At 35.7% G+C, this 17696-nt stretch overlaps 1 protein-coding gene, 1 long non-coding RNA gene and 2 pseudogenes across 4 annotated transcripts; 2 read left to right on the top strand and 2 right to left on the bottom strand.

Annotated features, from left to right (window-relative positions):
• The first annotated feature begins 7152 nt into the window (after positions 1 to 7152).
• On the top strand, positions 7153 to 16167 carry LOC147518140 (uncharacterized; annotated as a pseudogene).
• LOC147518141 (shaggy-related protein kinase epsilon-like) lies at positions 8714 to 11954 on the bottom strand. Of its 3 annotated transcripts, XM_086594735.1 has the most exons (8): positions 11561 to 11948; positions 10878 to 11044; positions 10748 to 10789; positions 10441 to 10573; positions 10045 to 10119; positions 9865 to 9921; positions 9644 to 9784; positions 8714 to 9015 (listed from the first exon to the last, which is right to left on the bottom strand). In XM_086594735.1, the coding sequence occupies exons 4-8, from the start codon at positions 10441 to 10443 to the stop codon at positions 8851 to 8853; spliced, it is 441 nt and encodes a 146-aa protein (XP_086450861.1). In that variant the 5' UTR covers positions 10444 to 10573; positions 10748 to 10789; positions 10878 to 11044; positions 11561 to 11948; the 3' UTR covers positions 8714 to 8850. The 3 variants fall into 3 exon arrangements, with proteins under 3 accessions (XP_086450861.1, XP_086450860.1, XP_086450859.1); XM_086594734.1 differs by lacking the exons at positions 10441 to 10573; positions 10748 to 10789 and having other exon boundaries at positions 11561 to 11614; positions 11892 to 11954; XM_086594733.1 differs by lacking the exons at positions 10441 to 10573; positions 10748 to 10789.
• Positions 12552 to 14848, bottom strand: LOC147518142 (uncharacterized). The gene is made up of 4 exons (XR_015214006.1): positions 14693 to 14848; positions 13292 to 13420; positions 12738 to 12835; positions 12552 to 12578 (listed from the first exon to the last, which is right to left on the bottom strand). It is a non-coding gene; the product is annotated as an uncharacterized LOC147518142 (long non-coding RNA).
• Positions 16168 to 17060: 893 nt separating the features above from the next.
• Positions 17061 to 17696, top strand: part of LOC147518143 (uncharacterized) — a 73917-nt pseudogene continuing 73281 nt past the window's right edge.

A 17696-nucleotide genomic window follows, 5' to 3' on the forward strand; every position in this document is an offset into this window, starting at 1 on the left:
ATTCAAAGGGCGAGTTAGTTCCCACCCGTATGACTATCGGGTGGTGTTTTTGCATTGACTATCGTAAGTTGAATTTGGCCACTATGAAAGATCACTTTCCTTTTCCGTTTATTGACCAAATGCTCGAGAGGTTAGCCGGTCATAAGTACTATTGTTTTCTTGATGGTTATTCCGGTTATTACCAAATATGTATTACACCTGAGGATCAAGAAAATACTACTTTTACTTGTCCTTTTGGAACTTTTGCCAATTGTCGTATGCCTTTTAGATTATGTAATGCACCTGGTACCTTCCAGCGATGCATGCTTAGTGTTTTTTCTGATATGGTAGAAAGGTGTCTTGAGGTGTTTATGGATGACTTCTCCGTGTTTGGTGATTCTTTTGATGAGGGTTTGCACCATTTAGAATTATTGAAACTTAGGTGCAAGGAGAAGAATCTTGTGTTGAATTGGGAGAAGTGTCATTTTATTGTTCCACAGGGTATTGTTCTTGGTCATATTGTTTCTTGAAAAGGAATTGAGGTTGATAAGTCCAAGATTGATGTCATTTCTAGTCTTCCACCACCTAAGACTGTGAAAGAAATTAGGTCATTTTTAGGTCATACTGATTTTATAGGCATTTCATTAAGGACTTTAGTAAGATTGCTCGTCCCCTATGTAATTTACTTGGTAAGGACATCGCTTTTGTCTTAGATGATGATTGTTTGAAAGCTTTTGAGAAGCTTAAACATTTATTGACTACCGCTCCTATCATACAGCCACCTTATTGGAGTGTGCCTTTTGAGTTAATGTGTGATGCGTCTGATTATGCAGTTGCGACTGTTTTAGGTCAACGGTTTAATAAGTTGCCCCATGTTATTTATTATGCTAGTTGAACTCTTAATGATGCACAGATGAACTACACTACAACTGAGAAAGAGTTATTAGCTATTGTGTTTGCTTTAGACAAATATAGGTCTTACCTCATAGGTCTAAGGTTGTCCTGTTTACTGATTATTTGGCTTTAAAGTATCTCCTTACTAAAAAGGATGCTAAAGCGCGTTTGATTTGCTGGGTACTCTTTTTGCAAGAGTTTGATATAGAGATTAGGGGATAAAAAGGGTACGAAGAACGTGGTAGCTGACCACTTGTCTAGACTTATAGTAGAATCTTCTATTGATATTTTGCCTGTGAATGAATCTTTCCCTGATGAGCAAATTTTTGTTATATCCCAGTCGCCTTGGTATGCTGATATTGTTAATTATCTTGTAACGAAATAGTTTCCCTATCATTGGAGACAATTGGATAAATCTAAGTTTCTTGATGAGGTTAAGGATTTTTTCTGGGATGATCCATACTTGTTTAGGTCATGCCCTGATCAGATTGTTAGGAGATGTGTCCCTGAGAGTGAGTTTTATAGTATTCTCTCTTTTTGCCATGACCATGCATGTGGTGGTCACTTTGGTCCTAAAAAGACGGCTGCGAAGGTTTTGCAGTGTGGTTTTTATTGTCCTACTTTGTTTAGGGATGCACATGAGTTTTGTCTGAGTTGTGATAGATGCCAGCGTACAGGTAATATTTCCCATAGGAACATGATGCCTCTTTCCTCTATTTTAGTTGTGGAGCCTTTTGATGTATGGGGTATAGACTTCATGGGTCCTTTTCCTACTTCCTTTGGTTATCTTTATATCCTGGTTGCCGTAGACTATGTTTCTAAGTGGGTTGAGGTGGTGCCATGTAAAACGAATGATCATAAAGTCGTAGTTAACTTTTTAAAATATAATATATTTTCTCATTTTGGTACTGCTCGTGCAATTATAAGTGATAATGGTACTCATTTTGCACACTGCGCATTTGAATCTTTAATGAAAAAATACTCTATTCTCATAAGCTTGCTACCTCATACCATCCTCAAACTAGTGGCCAAGTTGAAGTATCTAATAGGGAAATTAAGTGGATTTTAGAAAAGATTGTACGACCTGACCGTAAGGATTGGTCTCAACGTCTTAATGATTCTCTTTGGGCTTATAGAAATGCTTATAAGACTCCTATTGGTATGTCTCCTTATAGGCTTGTGTTTGGAAAGGCATGTCATTTGCCTTTAGAATTGGAACATCGTGCTTTTTGGGCCATTAAAACGTCTAACTTTGATATGCGTAAGGCTGGTTCACAACGTAAACTTCAGTTGAATGAGTTAGCTAAGTTAAGGAATGAGGCATATGAGAATGCGAAGATTTACAAAGAGCGGACTAAGATTTTTCATGATAAATCTATTCTTCTCAAGTCTTTTGAACCTAATAAAAAAGTCTTCCTATATAATTCTCGTTTGCATCTTTTTCCTGGTAAGTTATGTTCTAGGTGGACTAGTCCTTTCATTGTTGAAACTGTTTTTCCTCATGGTGCTGTTGAGATAGAAGATCTTACGGATGGTCGTGTGTTTAAGGTAAATGGTCAACGTTTAAAAGCATACCTTGACGGTTTGGCCGGGTAGGATGTGGAAGATGTAAGTCTTCTTGATCCTATTTATCATGACTGATTGAGTATCATGTATGTTTTATTGCTTTTCATTTCTTTTTAAGTGTTGTTGGCATCTTACTTAGCCAAAATTAAGGGTCAAGAGCACGAAACGACAATGTATTTTTCTCTAAAAAAAAATTTTCACTGAAATAGGCATGGGCGCGGAGCGCCTTATGCAAGCAAAAACTGAGCACGTGTGCGCTCAGGACATCCTAAAAGTACTGTAAGTTGGTCAAGGCATGAGCGCGGGTCGCGCCAAATGCAAGACAAAACTAAACGCGTGCACGCTCAGGCTTATTTAAAAAAAAAAAAAAAAAAATTTCGCTGCTGTTGATGACTCCAACTCATAGCACTGATCAGTTCTGTGAAGCATTCATCTGCTAGTGACGTTAACTGTAGCGCTTGTGGGAGGCAACCCATGTTTTTATTTTTGTTGAGTCTTATGTGTACATATCTCATGCATTTCACTTTAGCACCTTTTTTCCGTTTTTTTGGAGACGTGTAACTCTATGGAATGAGATACGTGACACATTTTAGTCGTCGTAGTAAATTGGATCATTTTCTATATTATCATTGTTATATCTTTTGTGAGGTACTAATTTCTACAGGTGACTCGAGCTTTATTTTTCGTTCATGGAGCTATTGGTAACTTCTTTCCTTATTCTTTTACTTGTCTGTGTTATTAATTTTTGGAATTGAGCATATATGTCAACATTGAGGATAATGTCTAAAATAAGTTTGGGGTTGGGAACAAAATATTTTGGTTAGCGAAAAATAAAAATTACTTATACTATGCACTTAGGGATAGTGATATTGTTTCCTTTTCTATGATGATTATAGTCTAGAAGTCTCATTTAGCATTAGAATTAATAGTAGTTATTAGAAACTTAGGTTAATATATAGGTAATAGTCACTGCATCTTTTCATAAATATCTTGCATGAACATCATGATTGTATTTGGCAGTAAATTTCTGAGACCTAGGTTAGAGTTCTTAATTTTATATATCCTGTGAGAATCTAGCATGAAAGCCTCATATGAGTTAATATCTGAGTGATGACACAAGGGAGAAATTAATTTTGAATAGAGAAATCACATGTCCACTTGCTTGATCACCATACCATATCTTAAGCGAGAATTTAGGCCCTCTTTGGATCGATATAGCCAGAAATTCCAACCTAAAGATTTTTATTTTTTTTTCCCCCTAGTCACCCCACTGAGCCTTTCATTAGCCTTTTCATAAACCACAAATTCTTTATCCTTTATAAAAACAAAATAAAAATTAAATATAGCCTACCCACTAGATAAGTTTGAGAAATATGATGACAGGAAGAAAAGAAAAGAGAAAGACCTATGGAAAACCAATATTTGTTAGTTGCTTCAAAAGAAAAATAAGGGAAAGAAAAGAAAGTTTATATCCAAAGAAAAGAAATATGAATAGAAATAAAATAAAAAGTTAGAACTCCAAAAATAGAATCAAATGAGTCAAAAGTTAAAACAAAAGAGGCTAAGGATGGAAACAAAGTGTAGATGAAAAGTAAGAAGAAGACTTTCTCTAGTTACATAATTTAAAGGCCTTATTTTCTCAGACTTGTCAATTTTGTTTATCCATTCCATTTATTCTTAAACTCTCACCTAAGCCATACATAACACCTAATAAAGACCTTTAGCTTAATTAGGAATAGGTTGGTATGATAGTAAGTGGCAGATGTGTTTGATCGACTTCGGCTCCTTTAGGATGTCATTGAGATTGAGAGGAAAAGTGTGCCCACTACACACTGGAGTGAGCAAAACCAGAGTGGAAAAATTAGAGTATTTTTATCTTGACACATTTGTGAGGACCTACTTAGGGACGCTATTTCAAAAGTTTCAGAAACGAACCTGCCATTGCATTTCATAGTATAGTTCATTGCATGTATGTTTATTTTTAGATGATTTGATTATTATGCATATATTAACTTAGGTTTTCTTATGATTATTCTTTATTCGTTACTAGTGAAATGTATGAATACCTGAGATTAAATTAAGGAAACATTACTGTTATTTCTGAGTCATTATAGTATATATGAAGTCTGTGAGTATCTTCTCTGAAAACTCTCACGAGACTAAACTCATCCACTAGGGTAAACCTAGGGGTTTAAAAGGCTTGTTGCACATGCTGAGTGTAATTGTGATTCCTACGAAAGTGAGTTAGAATTTTTATTTTAGTTAGTAGTTTAGTTTTAGTTTTGCTCGAAGACTAGCAAAATGTAAGTTTGGGGGTATTTTATAAGCACGTAAATGTTTTATTATTTATGCCCAATTTTATATCAGTTAGTTCATTTACTTTATTTATTTGATTTAATTAGTATGCTTTTAGTGATTTTGCAGGAAGTGGAGTTGAGTTGATTAAAAGTGTCAAAAATATTGAGAATGCGTGAGTTCGTGATTTGCTTGGCATTAGTTGTTCATTGGAGGTAGCCGAAAGATTATTTGTGGACTAAATTATTATTTGCATTTGGATTCCTGGATGTTTTGGTTGGGCCATTTGATATTGGGCTGAACTAATCAAAAGAGGAAATAAAACAAATAAGGTTTTGGGCTTATGGGCTTGAGTTGCCATGTGACTAAAGTTACTAAAACTTGTAGCTTTTGTTGAAGTGATAAAGAGAGCAGCCCATGTACCGACCCAATAATTAACCAAAGCCCGCACAACTAACTAATGGCCACACCATTTCTTGTCCATCCGAGAAGCACCGTAGCAACCCTTAGTTTCCTTCTCCTTCCAATTCTCACGAAACAGAAAACCCATCCCTCACATTCCTGCGACGAAATCGAACACCCGAACCAATCAAGCCAAACCATCTACCATTCACCCCATATATCCAAGATCACCCCATATATCCAAGACCACCTAATCACTATCGATTATTCTTTACCCAACAGGAAACAAAAGATTGACACTTCGCAATTTCTGCCAAATCCCAAATCTCTCGGGCAGCTTGACCAAATTAGATACTTCTAATTCAAATCAATACCGAATACTCACATAAGGAAAGAAAACAGATATATGAACAAGAGACAGAGAGTTGAAAAGAGGAGCTCTCCAGAACGCAGGAAAAAAACAGTAGAGAAAAGAAATAGTAAAGCCAGAGACAGCTCGAGTGAAAAGAAACAGAGAAATAGGAAGAGGCGTCTCACAAAGCCAAAACATGTTACATCTTTTGAGGCCGGGGTTTGGAGCAGTACAATGGACTAGATTGGTGATCAGAAACTGAGACTGCGGAGAAAAAGCTCACCGTGACAATGAGTTCTTCTATCCTTTGTTTCATTTATTGTTCGACTATTATGTGCAGCTAAACTATTAGCTAGGGCTAAGATGAAGCCCTAGCCTTGATGTTATTATTTTGAGTTTTGGTTTTGATGATTTCACTTAGATGTTTACCGATTAATCTTCTTTCAGTATATTCACGATTGATAGTAGTTTATTCTTTCACTTTGTATGTCTTGCTTCCTTAGTCGTTTGAATATATATTGTTATTGATCAAAGCTTGATTTAATTGCAAATATTAAATTTAGATATTATTCCTGCCTTAAAAAGATGAGTATTCTTTTACGTTTGATCTTTAGTGCTGAATTTTGAAAGATGCTTTTATGTAACAATAACATTGTCACGATAAAATCCCGAGAAACACTGAATGCTCATACGGATGTTTCTCATATTAATTTGAAACATTGAAACCTAATCTTAAAGTATTTACTAAAAGGTTTAGTGACAGAATCTAAAGTCCTAGTATTTCTCTCCAATCATTCATTTAATTTCAATTGTTTAATTTATTATTTTTGTAAACGTAGTTAAAATAATTAGCTTTAGAAAATAGTTAATTCCAAACTCTATCAACAAATATTGTTCGAATTAGGTTAGGTAATATTTTAGTATTCAATTGTCCCTAGATAGCAATCCCTGTGGGATCGACCTCGTTCTTGCGCACCTATTACAATAGACCCAGTGTGCTTGCGAGTATTATTATTATTAAAATAGGATTTAATTACCCTGTAAATTTAGGCCGGTTAATTTCCTATCATGTTTTTGGCGCCGCTGCCTTGGATTGTAGTGGCACAATTGAGTTTTAAAGTCTTATTTATCGTGATTCGTAGTTTAAGTTTAGTCGTAATTATATTAATTCATAGTTTACGTGTCTAATTTTAGTTATTTTTGCAGATAGTTAAGCAAAGATTTCTTCTTACAAGGTTGATAGTTGTGATTTTGTTGTGGACTTTGTGAAGTTGCTTGCTTGTCGTCACCCAGCGTTGCAAGTAGCCCTCGAAGTCTCACACCGGAGGTACGTCTCTTTCTTTTGTGGGCTTGGAATTTGTTTGTTTTGTGTACTTTGCTTGTTTTCATTGTTTCTTGCATCTAGGAAGGTTAAATCACCTTGACCAGCGTTAGGCATTTTGCATTAGGACAGGTTTTAGCCCACTCACTAGGAAAGTCTTTTTGACACGTGGATCAAGTGATGGTGCTTTTGCACAAGAACAGGGAATCATGTTATTTGGGTTTAGGAACCAATATATTAAACAATATTTAAAATTCAATCTGGGTTGAAATATTTGTTTGATATTGTTTGTGTGTGCATCGTGTGCATCATTTATTAGAATCTTAGGTTTTAGAAGTAGTTTATGGTAGAAACTCGGTTTGATAACACACTTTTTGCACGATTTGATCCTGAGATTGAACGCGCTCTTCATAGGAGAAGTAGAAATCTCGATTTAGAGGTACCTGTCACTTTTGTTGGCAATACACCAATTTTTACTGACACGGAGGGTAATAACAATGACGTGGTTGCCCAAGTACCTAGATCTATTACGGAATATATATATCCTACTAGGACAACCTGACCATCTTGCATCGTTCACCCTACAACCAATGCTAATCACTTTGAGTTGATGCCCAATCTGCTGGGGCTCCTTCCTAAGTTTTAGGGAACGGAGGAGGAAGATCCATATCTTCATGTGAGAGAATTTTAGGATATTTGTGGGACTATTAAGCTTCAACAATTTAGTGATGAAGCTATTAAATTAAAATTATTCCCATTTTCTCTTAAAGAAAAAGCCAATAGTTGGTTTCACAATCTCCCATCGAATTCCATAATGGGATGGGAAAAGTTATGCATTGTGTTTTTAACGAACTTTTTCCCTAATCATAAAGCGACTGCTTTTAGAAAAGACTTATCATCTTTTTGCCAAACTGATGGAGAGTCATTATGGAAGTGTACAGAGAGGTTTAAGGACATGCTCTTGCAGTGTCCTAACCATGGCCTAGAGAAGGGTAGGCTAGTGCAGATTCTTTATGAGGGTCTCGATTTTAATTCTAAGGCTATGATTGAGACCATGAGTACTGGATATTTCTATGATAAGACTGTAGAAGAAGCGTGGACCTTTTTAGAGGAAGTCTCTGAGAAGGTCTAACAATGGGAAACTAGTCGTGAGCCAAAGAAGGTGGCTAGTAGTACTACACATAATGGTTTGTTCCGTGTTGACAGAGAATTCGACACGAATGCTAGGATGGTCGCTTTAATTAGAAGAGTTGAAGCTCTCGAGCTAGAAAAAGAGACAAAGTCTCTAGCTCCGGTTAACAATATCGAGGCCCCTGAGTGTCTTTTGTGTGATAGTCTTGATCACGCACTACAACAGAACAGCACTTTTGTGACGGCTAGGATGCGTCAGAATTATTTTTTGTGACGCCTAGGAGGCGTTGGAATTTAGGCGTCTGTGTTGATGTCAGAAATATTTGTGACGCCAATATGGCGTCACAATTGAAATATTTACTGACGCCTCTACGCCGTCACTAAATATGCATTACTAATGCCTCTACGCCGTCATTAAAATTGTATTACTAACGCCTCCACGCCGTCACTAAATTGGTGTATTGTCGTCACTATTGAACTTTCAAATCCCCCCAAAAACTGGCGCTATAACTTGGCGCCAAAACAAACTAACGCCTCTGTACCGTCAGGAATTATTAATTTGTCTTTTTTTTAGATATACTTACTGACACCTATATACCGTCAGTAATTATAAATTTCTCTTTTTTTAGAAATGCTTACTGACGCCTGTCAGGCGTCACAAAATATTATTTATTTTAAAAAAAATAATATTTGTTTTTGGTTTCCATCATAATATTTATATTTTTTTTTCCCTAAAATCGCCTACATAAATACAACCATATATACCCCAAACACATAATATAATTAAGACTTGACAAACAATTATACACAAGGAAAATCTTAGTCATAACCATCACCAAAATTTGACTAAGTATATATATCACTAAATGAAAAACATTTAAAAGATATAGATGTATGGATATAGCAGAATCTACCAACATACTATTTCAATATAATCCCTATATAACAACTCAAGATCACATCCTAAGAAGCAAGAGCATGGGGTCCTTGACGATTCTCCAGGCGGTCTCGCTCTAAAACATACACACCCTGGACCAAGCTGGCAGCTACAGATCTCCGGTGATGTGCATTTTCCCTTCATAAAAAGAAAAAGATTCATTTAAACTATACCTTAGTCAATACAAGCTAAGGAACCACTAAAACAAGCTATTGACTAGTCAATATACACGCTAAGGATCCATGGAAGCAGCAAAACAAGTCAATAGGATGGTTAGTCTGTCAATGAGCAAAGGCACCCACTACAACTTTGTCATGGCCATACAGATTTCTGTGCAAATATATGTACAAAATCCATAATGGGATAAAAATTTATAAAGGAAGTGCCTCAGAATGGCCCAGATATACTAATCACAGCTAAAAATGTGAATCATACAAGAATACCACAAGAAAAGGCTCTAGTTTTGTTTCCTTTCTGAATATATCAAACAATTAATAAAACAGTATGTGGTTCAGAATAAACACTCAGCCAATAAATACCACCAAAAACATCATTTCTCCAAGAGTAGACACAATATTTTTACCCAAAATCAGGAATATGCCAATGTTTTCAGCCCACCCTAGTGTTGAAATTTGGACAAATATCATGTTTAATCCATCAAATTTCCATTAAAGTTGATGTTGCGTACTAAATTGCAAGCAATACATAAGAGGAAAGAAATAACTTTTTTGCCCTTTTTTTTAATCAAGTCAATAAGTACACAAACCTGTCCAAGGAGAAGCTCAGCTAAGACACATCCAACAGACCACATATCAATGGTTGTCGTGTATTCTATAGCTCCAAATATTAGTTCTGGAGCTATATAATATCTTGAGCATATGTATGATATATTGGGTTCGCCAGGTACCTATATAACAAAAATATCAATGTCAAGCCTTATCATATCATAACCCAGTAGGGCTATAAAACTATTGTTTGACAACTTACCATCTTCTCTGCACTTCCGAAATCACATATCTTAAGCTGATGGGTGTGAGGATTAACCTACAACAAACAGTACTTCAAAGGTCAGACTGGAAACAATTATACCCAACTAAAACTAACATAAATTGCAGTCAATACACATCCTTTAAAGTAAAGGGTAAACATTGAGGAGCAGAATCTCACCAATAAATTTTGTGGTTTAATGTCACGATGACAAACTCCAATAACACCATGTACATAAGCAAGTGCTCGACAGATCTACAAAGCATAAAAATGTTGAACAAATAAATAATATGATAAACAAAAAATTCAGCTAAGTGTTAGTATCACTGCATTCAAGTGTTTCTCAGCTTTCAAATAGACATTAAATAAATCATATATATAAAGGTGTATCTTTGAACCATACAAAAGTGTATCCAAAAACTTCTTAGGTAGATATGAGAGGTAAGTACAATATTTGCAACCAATTCTTATCAAAAAAATAAATAAAAAAATAAAAAGAAAAAATAGTAGACATTGTTGCTAACAAGTTACAACCCAAGGAACAGTTATTAAACAAGAAACATGACATGCCATTACCATGTGTGTTGTCCCGTCACATCACACGAGCTACCACCTCTATAAAGATAAACTTTGTTCCACATAACCACATAAGCGTCCACATCATAGTCAACCTGGCTGGAGGACTAACATCACCAACCCCGTAGGGTAACTGACCATAACAGAACAAAAGTGACTCTTGAGAAACCAGGCCGGGCTGACCCCATAGAACCAAATAACAATGATGGTGACGATAACAACAATGAACAAAAGTGATCATGGTGTGAATCCAAATTATAATTGCAACCAAACTGAACCAAGTAGCTAGTAAGGAAGCATAACAAACCTGGTTAATATATGACTCCATTTGATGTAATAACTCGTAACCCTGAGTACACAACCAAAGTCGAAGGTTCAATAGCCTAAACGTGTTAAAGCTTCCTTACAGTAGAATGTAACAACACTAAATCACCTACCTGTTTGAAGTATCGAAGATGAGCATCCATTGTCCCATCTAGTTAAAACAATCAGTCCATCTACTCCGAGTGGTTGTGTAGGTACATGGATGAAAATACATGGCTTACTAGATAGTTTGGTGTGTAGCATGGGCAACAATCTTTCTATACATTGCTACATAATCAACCTGAAAACAACGAAGTAATATATTTCGACTTAGTGAGGGCTATTTCACCATAAAAAGGTACATATCCATGCAATAAAAATGATGTAAAGGTTCCTCAACCCTTTTGCTATCCATTATACTACTCTAAACTACAAACTAACCCATCTAGAAATCAAGTTCATCAATTTAGGATTAACTAAACCATGTTGTAATATCCAACTTGGTGATAACCTGAATTCATTCTCTCTGGCCATAATAGAAAGTCCAAGAAAAAAAAGACGAGTGAACAACCCTTACTCAAAAACCAACAAACAAATTCAAGTTCAAACGATTAAAATGCTAACAAGCTAAAAGACTTCATTGAAATGAAAGGTTCACAACTAAAAGTAAAGATCAGAAAAATTAAATCATCACAACCAACAATAATATTGAATTCAAAAGAAAACAATATAGAGTAAAGCTCAATACCAGTTTAGTAACTTAGCTACAGTTCTGTGCACTTCATAAAGTTAAAAACTTAACGTTGCCAGAACTTACTTGATTCAAAGAATTCTGTGGAGTTGTATATTCAGCTGCCAGAAACACAAAAACCTGCAACATTTGGAAGGCAGTTAAATGAAATATGAACTTCAACATAAGAGTTAGTTCCAACTTGTTGTACATAAACTTCTCTTTATACTAATGTCTGGCATTGGAATTAAAACTACATTAAGGGTATCAACTTAGAATGCCTGAGAGCAACACTTCCAAGCAAAACTAATTTTATCCGAAAATACATGAGAAAAGGAGATGGACGACAAAATAAAAAGTTTTAGGAGCTCATCCTACATTACATGAACAAATTAATTTCATATAATTGAATCCCTACGGAAAAGGATGGATACTATTTGTTTAACTGTGAACAGTGAGGAAAGGCATCCCTCAATTCATATTGCTGGCTGCGTGTCTTTTGTTACAACCATTCCAACAACAACAAGCACCAAGCCGAGTCCATGGCGGCAAAGAAGAATACCCGGCAAAGCAAAGAAGAACACCGGCCGGCGAAGAAGTCCATGGCGGCGATGGCGGCGGCAAACACCCAAAGAATGACAAGTAGTAGCACCCAAAGACACACTCCACCCAAAGACACGGCCAGAAAAACAAAAAACAGTTAGAATGAATGTCTAAAATGGCATAACCAAAAGGTTAGAATGGAACAATTTGAACAAACCAAAAGCACGTACTTTTCACGAATGGCATAAGAAAAACTATTGAAACTAAATGACACATGAGTACTCACAATTCCATAAAGCAGATGAGTAAAGCAACAAAAACGCTCACACCAATTGAACAATGAACCATCAGGCTGTCTCACAAACGCTTCAACCTCGTCCCACTCAAACTGTAAATCCATTCTTGAAACCAATTGCAAGAGTGCATCAAAACAAAGAACCGTCTAAAACCAATAGACAGACATTAAAGGTATTAACAATAGGGTATTTACTCATTACCAATATAAGTTGGTTTTTTTTTTTTTCACTCTCACGCCGCCTAAAGTCTCGAAAGGTGCTGCCACCTGAAGGAATCACATGCACATCATATATTCATTTAGAGAAAACCACCATTCTAACAATAAAATTTTATACTAATCCTAGAAGCATTTCATTTGGAACTTAAAATTAACTCAACACACTAAGAAACAATAGAGACAATACATTAAATTGTATCTACATACCTTAATAAACTCTTCTGAAAGACCAGCTTTGTAAGAATAATAATTCACTTCTATTAAATGAAAGAGTTTGACGAGAATTGTCTTGATCGTCGGATATCCTGGAGAAGAAGAAGTGTTATAGAATGATTTCCTGCAATTCTTACCAGTATGGAATGAGTAAAGAATCAAGCTACAAGTCTCGATCTATATGAAATGGGTTTCTTTTTCAGCTATCCTTACCTAAAGGCACCGACCGGTAGGGTAAGTCAGACCTATACTAGGAGTCTCAGACATACTTATGAAAGCCGGCGAATATAGCAGCATATGGGGAAGCACTAACTACTAGTTAGAGGCTATTTGCGCGGAGACTCAGACATGTACCAAGCTAACAAGGACTAGTACGGCTTTAGTACCTAGTCGTTGGTTCTCAAGTTCCAGCTGTTGGGCCTTACTTAAAAAATAGAAAATAAAAAAAGACCCAAAGTACAATTATGACTTCTGTTGAGTAAAACGACTTGAATAATTAATAGGATGTAACGAAAAGAATGAAGGTTGATAAAAACATTGTGACTTACCTTTGTATCCCCGAAATGTAGTTTGAATTCGAATAGCTGAAATGTTCTCAATTGGCTTTTCATTAAGTCCGGGATGAGAAGTACCATTACTTAACTCTTTAAGAGAGATTTTTCAGTAACTGAAGATACCTAACACAATTACATGTGATAACAGATGGGAAAAGCAAAGCAACAATAGTAATGATGATATTTAAAGAGTTAAATACAAGAATGCCCTCTCTAGTTCACTAATAAGACAAAATGGCTCCCTAAAGTGGAATTTTGTTAGAGGAAGGTGTTAGAAGCCCTCTCTAGTTCTTCTTCCTTCCCTTCAAGGATTTCTTCAACTAAAAGAAGTAAATAAATAAAATTTTAAATTAACATGATAAGTGCACAATTGAAGTTCTGGGCACAAAGGATTTTTTAAACCTTTCGTGGTATAAGCTAGTTAAAACTTAAAACTAGGCAGCTATATGCATCCTAACTACTGGAATTTAAGCTCCCTCTTGCTTTTACAACCAACTTCCACTACTGTGTTACAAAAATTAGTAAACCTACCTCAATCAGAATCTATCCTGTATGAATGCTCTAACTACCAAAATAGTAAAGAGTCATGCCTTGACTTCTGAATTTTCTATGGACAACTCTTTCCTAACTTCACTTCTAAGTTCTAACCAAGCACCATGTGCTTTGATATTTGATCTAGCAAAGTAGACCGGATACTTGAAAATTATCTAAACATAAACAAAAGGGTTAAATTAAGGCCTACATGGAAACTCTTTAGTAGTTACTTCCTAATTCCATCATATCATCATAAGCAACCAAATCATAATGTGTGAATCCTCTTTTCTAAACCATGTCCTCCATCTGAACAGTTACATTTACCACATTCACCCCTTAAAGACCATACTACTAATAACAATACTAATTCCATTATTGTGTATATTGGAAAACCATAAACAAAGGCTTGAGACGTATCTAATATATCAAGTGAGCCTCATCGAATTGAGCTCTGAAATCAAGATTGCAGAACTGTATTTAGATGCAAAATCACGTAATGCATTCAAAAATAATCTATATAAATAAAATTCGAAATCTTTATGTATGAATTTAGATATGTTTGTATGCATTCCGACTTGACAAAAGTTGCAAAAATGCTAATTAAGTAAAAAATGCCTCAACATAAACCACATGTTCTCAATTCCTTGACAGCAATCTCAACACCTAGCTTCTCTCCAACCAAGTTCACCAATAAAAACCAACCTTTATAACAAATACCACAATAAACTCACTAACAACTCAATCCCCAACTCCTAATTCCTTCAAAAAATCCCTAAATTACTTACTTAAAGTAAATAATTCAAAATTTTACCAGTTTTTACTCAAATAAACCATAAAAACAAAAAAGAAAATAAGATGTACCTGAATACCAGCTCGTGATGAATGAGAAACAAGCTTCTTCTTATCCTTATCTTTATTTGCAGCTGTTGTTTTTCCTGCTAATAATTACTACAAGGCCATACATCATGTTAAGCTAATCTGAGTATAATTCAACATTGGAATTTTCTGCTCCAAATGAGTGTGTGACGAACACACATCTAGGATTTTCTTGTCAACCCCAACACGAAAATCAATTTCTCAGCACCGCTCAACCAATTTTTTGAACCCTAACCCACAAACAAACAAAAATTAAAAAGAAAAAATCAATCCAAATGCTATTAACAATTAAATAGAGTGTCTCCAATTAATTGAGAAGAAAAAGTATACCTTGAAGCAATAAGAAGGAGATGAAGCACACTGGTTTCTGGAGCTGAACGAAGAATTAATGCTAAACTTTATTTTTGAAGGGAAATAGGGTTCAGTTGAGTAGCGATGACATTGAAGCAAACTAGAGACATTTTCGCCCTTCTTAGATTAAGGACAAAAAACGTGGTTCGCTTATTTTTTTGGCCAAAGCCTGGCGACTGGTTTTCTAATTTTGAGACTCAAAATCCCGTCTTAAATTTAAGACGAGGATTTATGTCTTAATGGGTCGTCCTAATTCAACAATTCTGGTGTAGTGTTTTATTTTAATTTATTTATTTATAGTTTTTTGGTAAGAGATTGTTCAAGACCTTATCTCAAACAAATGGCTAGCGAGTGAAGTCGAGAAGAAAGAGATTGATTCTGCGTTAGGGTTTTGAGACTGAGAAGAAAGAGAGATGAGGTCGAGAAAAAAGATGAAACTGTTGAGAAGTGAAACTTGATGCCCTCATCTCATGTCACATGCCTAGCACGTGTTTTAGTTGTGACAGTTTATAAAAATAACTCTGACCCCTATTTGTCGTCACTATTTTTTTATCCATTTTTTAAATAAACTAAAATACATTTTTGAATTATAGTGACGCTAAAACCACAAACTGACGCCTACATGCCGTCACATCCTTTCTGACGCCACTTTGGCGTCACAAAACCAAAAATACCCCTATCACAAAAATGTTGTTATGGTGTAGTGACGTTATAGATAATTGCCCTGGCATAACTGCACAAGTCAATGGTTTGAATTTATACCAAAATCCAGGCAATAATCCTTTTTCTAAGACGTATAACCCTGGGTGGCGTAACCACCCCAATTTGTCATGGTCTAAAGGTATACATCAGGGAGGTCCCGTGGGTAACTCGAACCCTGTGCAACAGTATGCACCCTAACCACCGATAAACCCTCACCTTTAGAGGAAAACCTAGCTCAGTTAACACATGCCACTTTTCAATTTCAAAAAGATATCCAACAACAATTGCTTTCAAACTCGCAATCAATTGCCAAGTTAGAAGTTCAAATGGGTCAGATTTCTAGTAATTTGGATGAGAGGGATAAGGGTAGGTTTCCTACTCAACCAGTGGCTAACCGAAGGGGTTAGTTGGAAATAGGTTCTAACTTGAACCAAGCTCACTAGGAGCAAGCGAAGTCTATTACTGTTCTTAGGAGAGGTAAACATATTGATAATAGGGTTGAGATGCCTAGGGACTCTGAGGTCAGATCTGACCCTATAGAGTGTGAGCAGGAGGAGAGTAATGTAAGTGAATGTAATAGTCATAATACTTCAAGGAAGGGTGTAGAACCTCCTACTGCAGTGGAGACTAACCCTGTGCCTTCTTATATACCTAAAGCTCCTTTTCCCCAATGTTTGATTCAGACTAAGAACGGTTCTAATCTTAATGAGATAATGGAGATGTTTAAACAGGTTCAAATTAATATTTCATTACTTGATACTATAAAACAAGTTCCTTCCTATGCCAAGTGTCTTAAAGATTTGTGTACACAAAAACGTAAGTTGAATGTGCGCAAGAAAGCATTCCTTACTGAGCAAGTGAGTTCTATTATCCAAAACTGAACCCCACCTAAGTTTAGATATCCAGGATGCCCTACTATATCTTGTGTTATTGGTGATCATATGATTGAGAAGGCATTACTTGATTTAGGAGCTAGCGTTAATTTGTTGCCTGCTTGGTCTTGGTAAGTTGAAACCTACGCCAATTACTCTTCAATTGGTAGATAGGTCTATTAGGATTCCACGTGGTATTGTTGAGGATGTTTTGATTCAAGTTGATAAATTTTATTTCCCTGTTAATTTTATTGTTGTACATACACAACCTGTTCAAGATCCAAAACACCATATTCTTGTCATATTAGGTCATCCCTTTTTAGCCACTACACAATTCTGAACATATTAGGTCTGGTTGTGTTATCAATTTTTATCAAAATGCTATCATTAATTGTCGTAATGGAGTGTTAAAACTTTCTTTTGGAAATATGACTACAGAACTTAATGTATTTAATGTGGTTCAAGAACCTTCTGAACATGATGATTTTTGGGATGTTAATCTTATTGATAGTATAGTTCATGAGACTTTCTTGGAGAGTTATTCTGATGACCCTCTTGAGTCTTGCTTAACTAATTCTGGTAGTGGTTGTGATGTATATGATGTCATTTGTGAAGTTAATGCTTTGCTTGATGAAACCCCAATTTTAGAAACTGATACGTGGAGATCTACATTAGAGCCTCTGACTCCATCTGAGTTTACCCCAGTTCCTTCCATTGAGAGTCCTCCTAAGCTAGAGTTGAAACCATTACCTGATACTCTTAAGTATGTCTTTCTAGGACCTGATGATTCTTTACCTATTATTATTGCTTCTAATCTTGATAGTGAACAAGAGGGTAAATTGATTAGAATTCTTAAAGAGCATAGAGCAGCTTTAGGGTGGAATATTGCTGATATTAATGGTATAAGCCCAAATGATTGTATGCATCAATTCATCTTGAGAAGGATGCTAAACCAACCCGTGAGTTTCAGAGATGGCTTAATCCTAACATGAAAGAGGTAGTGAGAGCCGAGGTTCTCAAGTTGTTAGATGTGGGTATCATTTATCCAATCTCCGATAGTAAAT

Source organism: Coptis chinensis, chromosome 2 (genome assembly GCF_015680905.1).
Source record: "Coptis chinensis isolate HL-2020 chromosome 2, ASM1568090v1, whole genome shotgun sequence".
Taxonomy (NCBI): Eukaryota; Viridiplantae; Streptophyta; class Magnoliopsida; order Ranunculales; family Ranunculaceae; genus Coptis; species Coptis chinensis.

Excerpts from the sequence above, each read along its gene's own strand:
- LOC147518141 (XM_086594734.1), bottom strand. The coding sequence starts at position 10,907 with ATGGATGCTCATCTTCGATACTTCAAACAG. Across the intron at positions 9,922-10,044 it reads TTAAACCACAAAATTTATTG|GTTAATCCTCACACCCATCA; the intron begins GTGAGATTCTGC and ends TGTTTGTTGTAG. Across the intron at positions 9,785-9,864 it reads TCGGAAGTGCAGAGAAGATG|GTACCTGGCGAACCCAATAT; the intron begins GTAAGTTGTCAA and ends TTTGTTATATAG.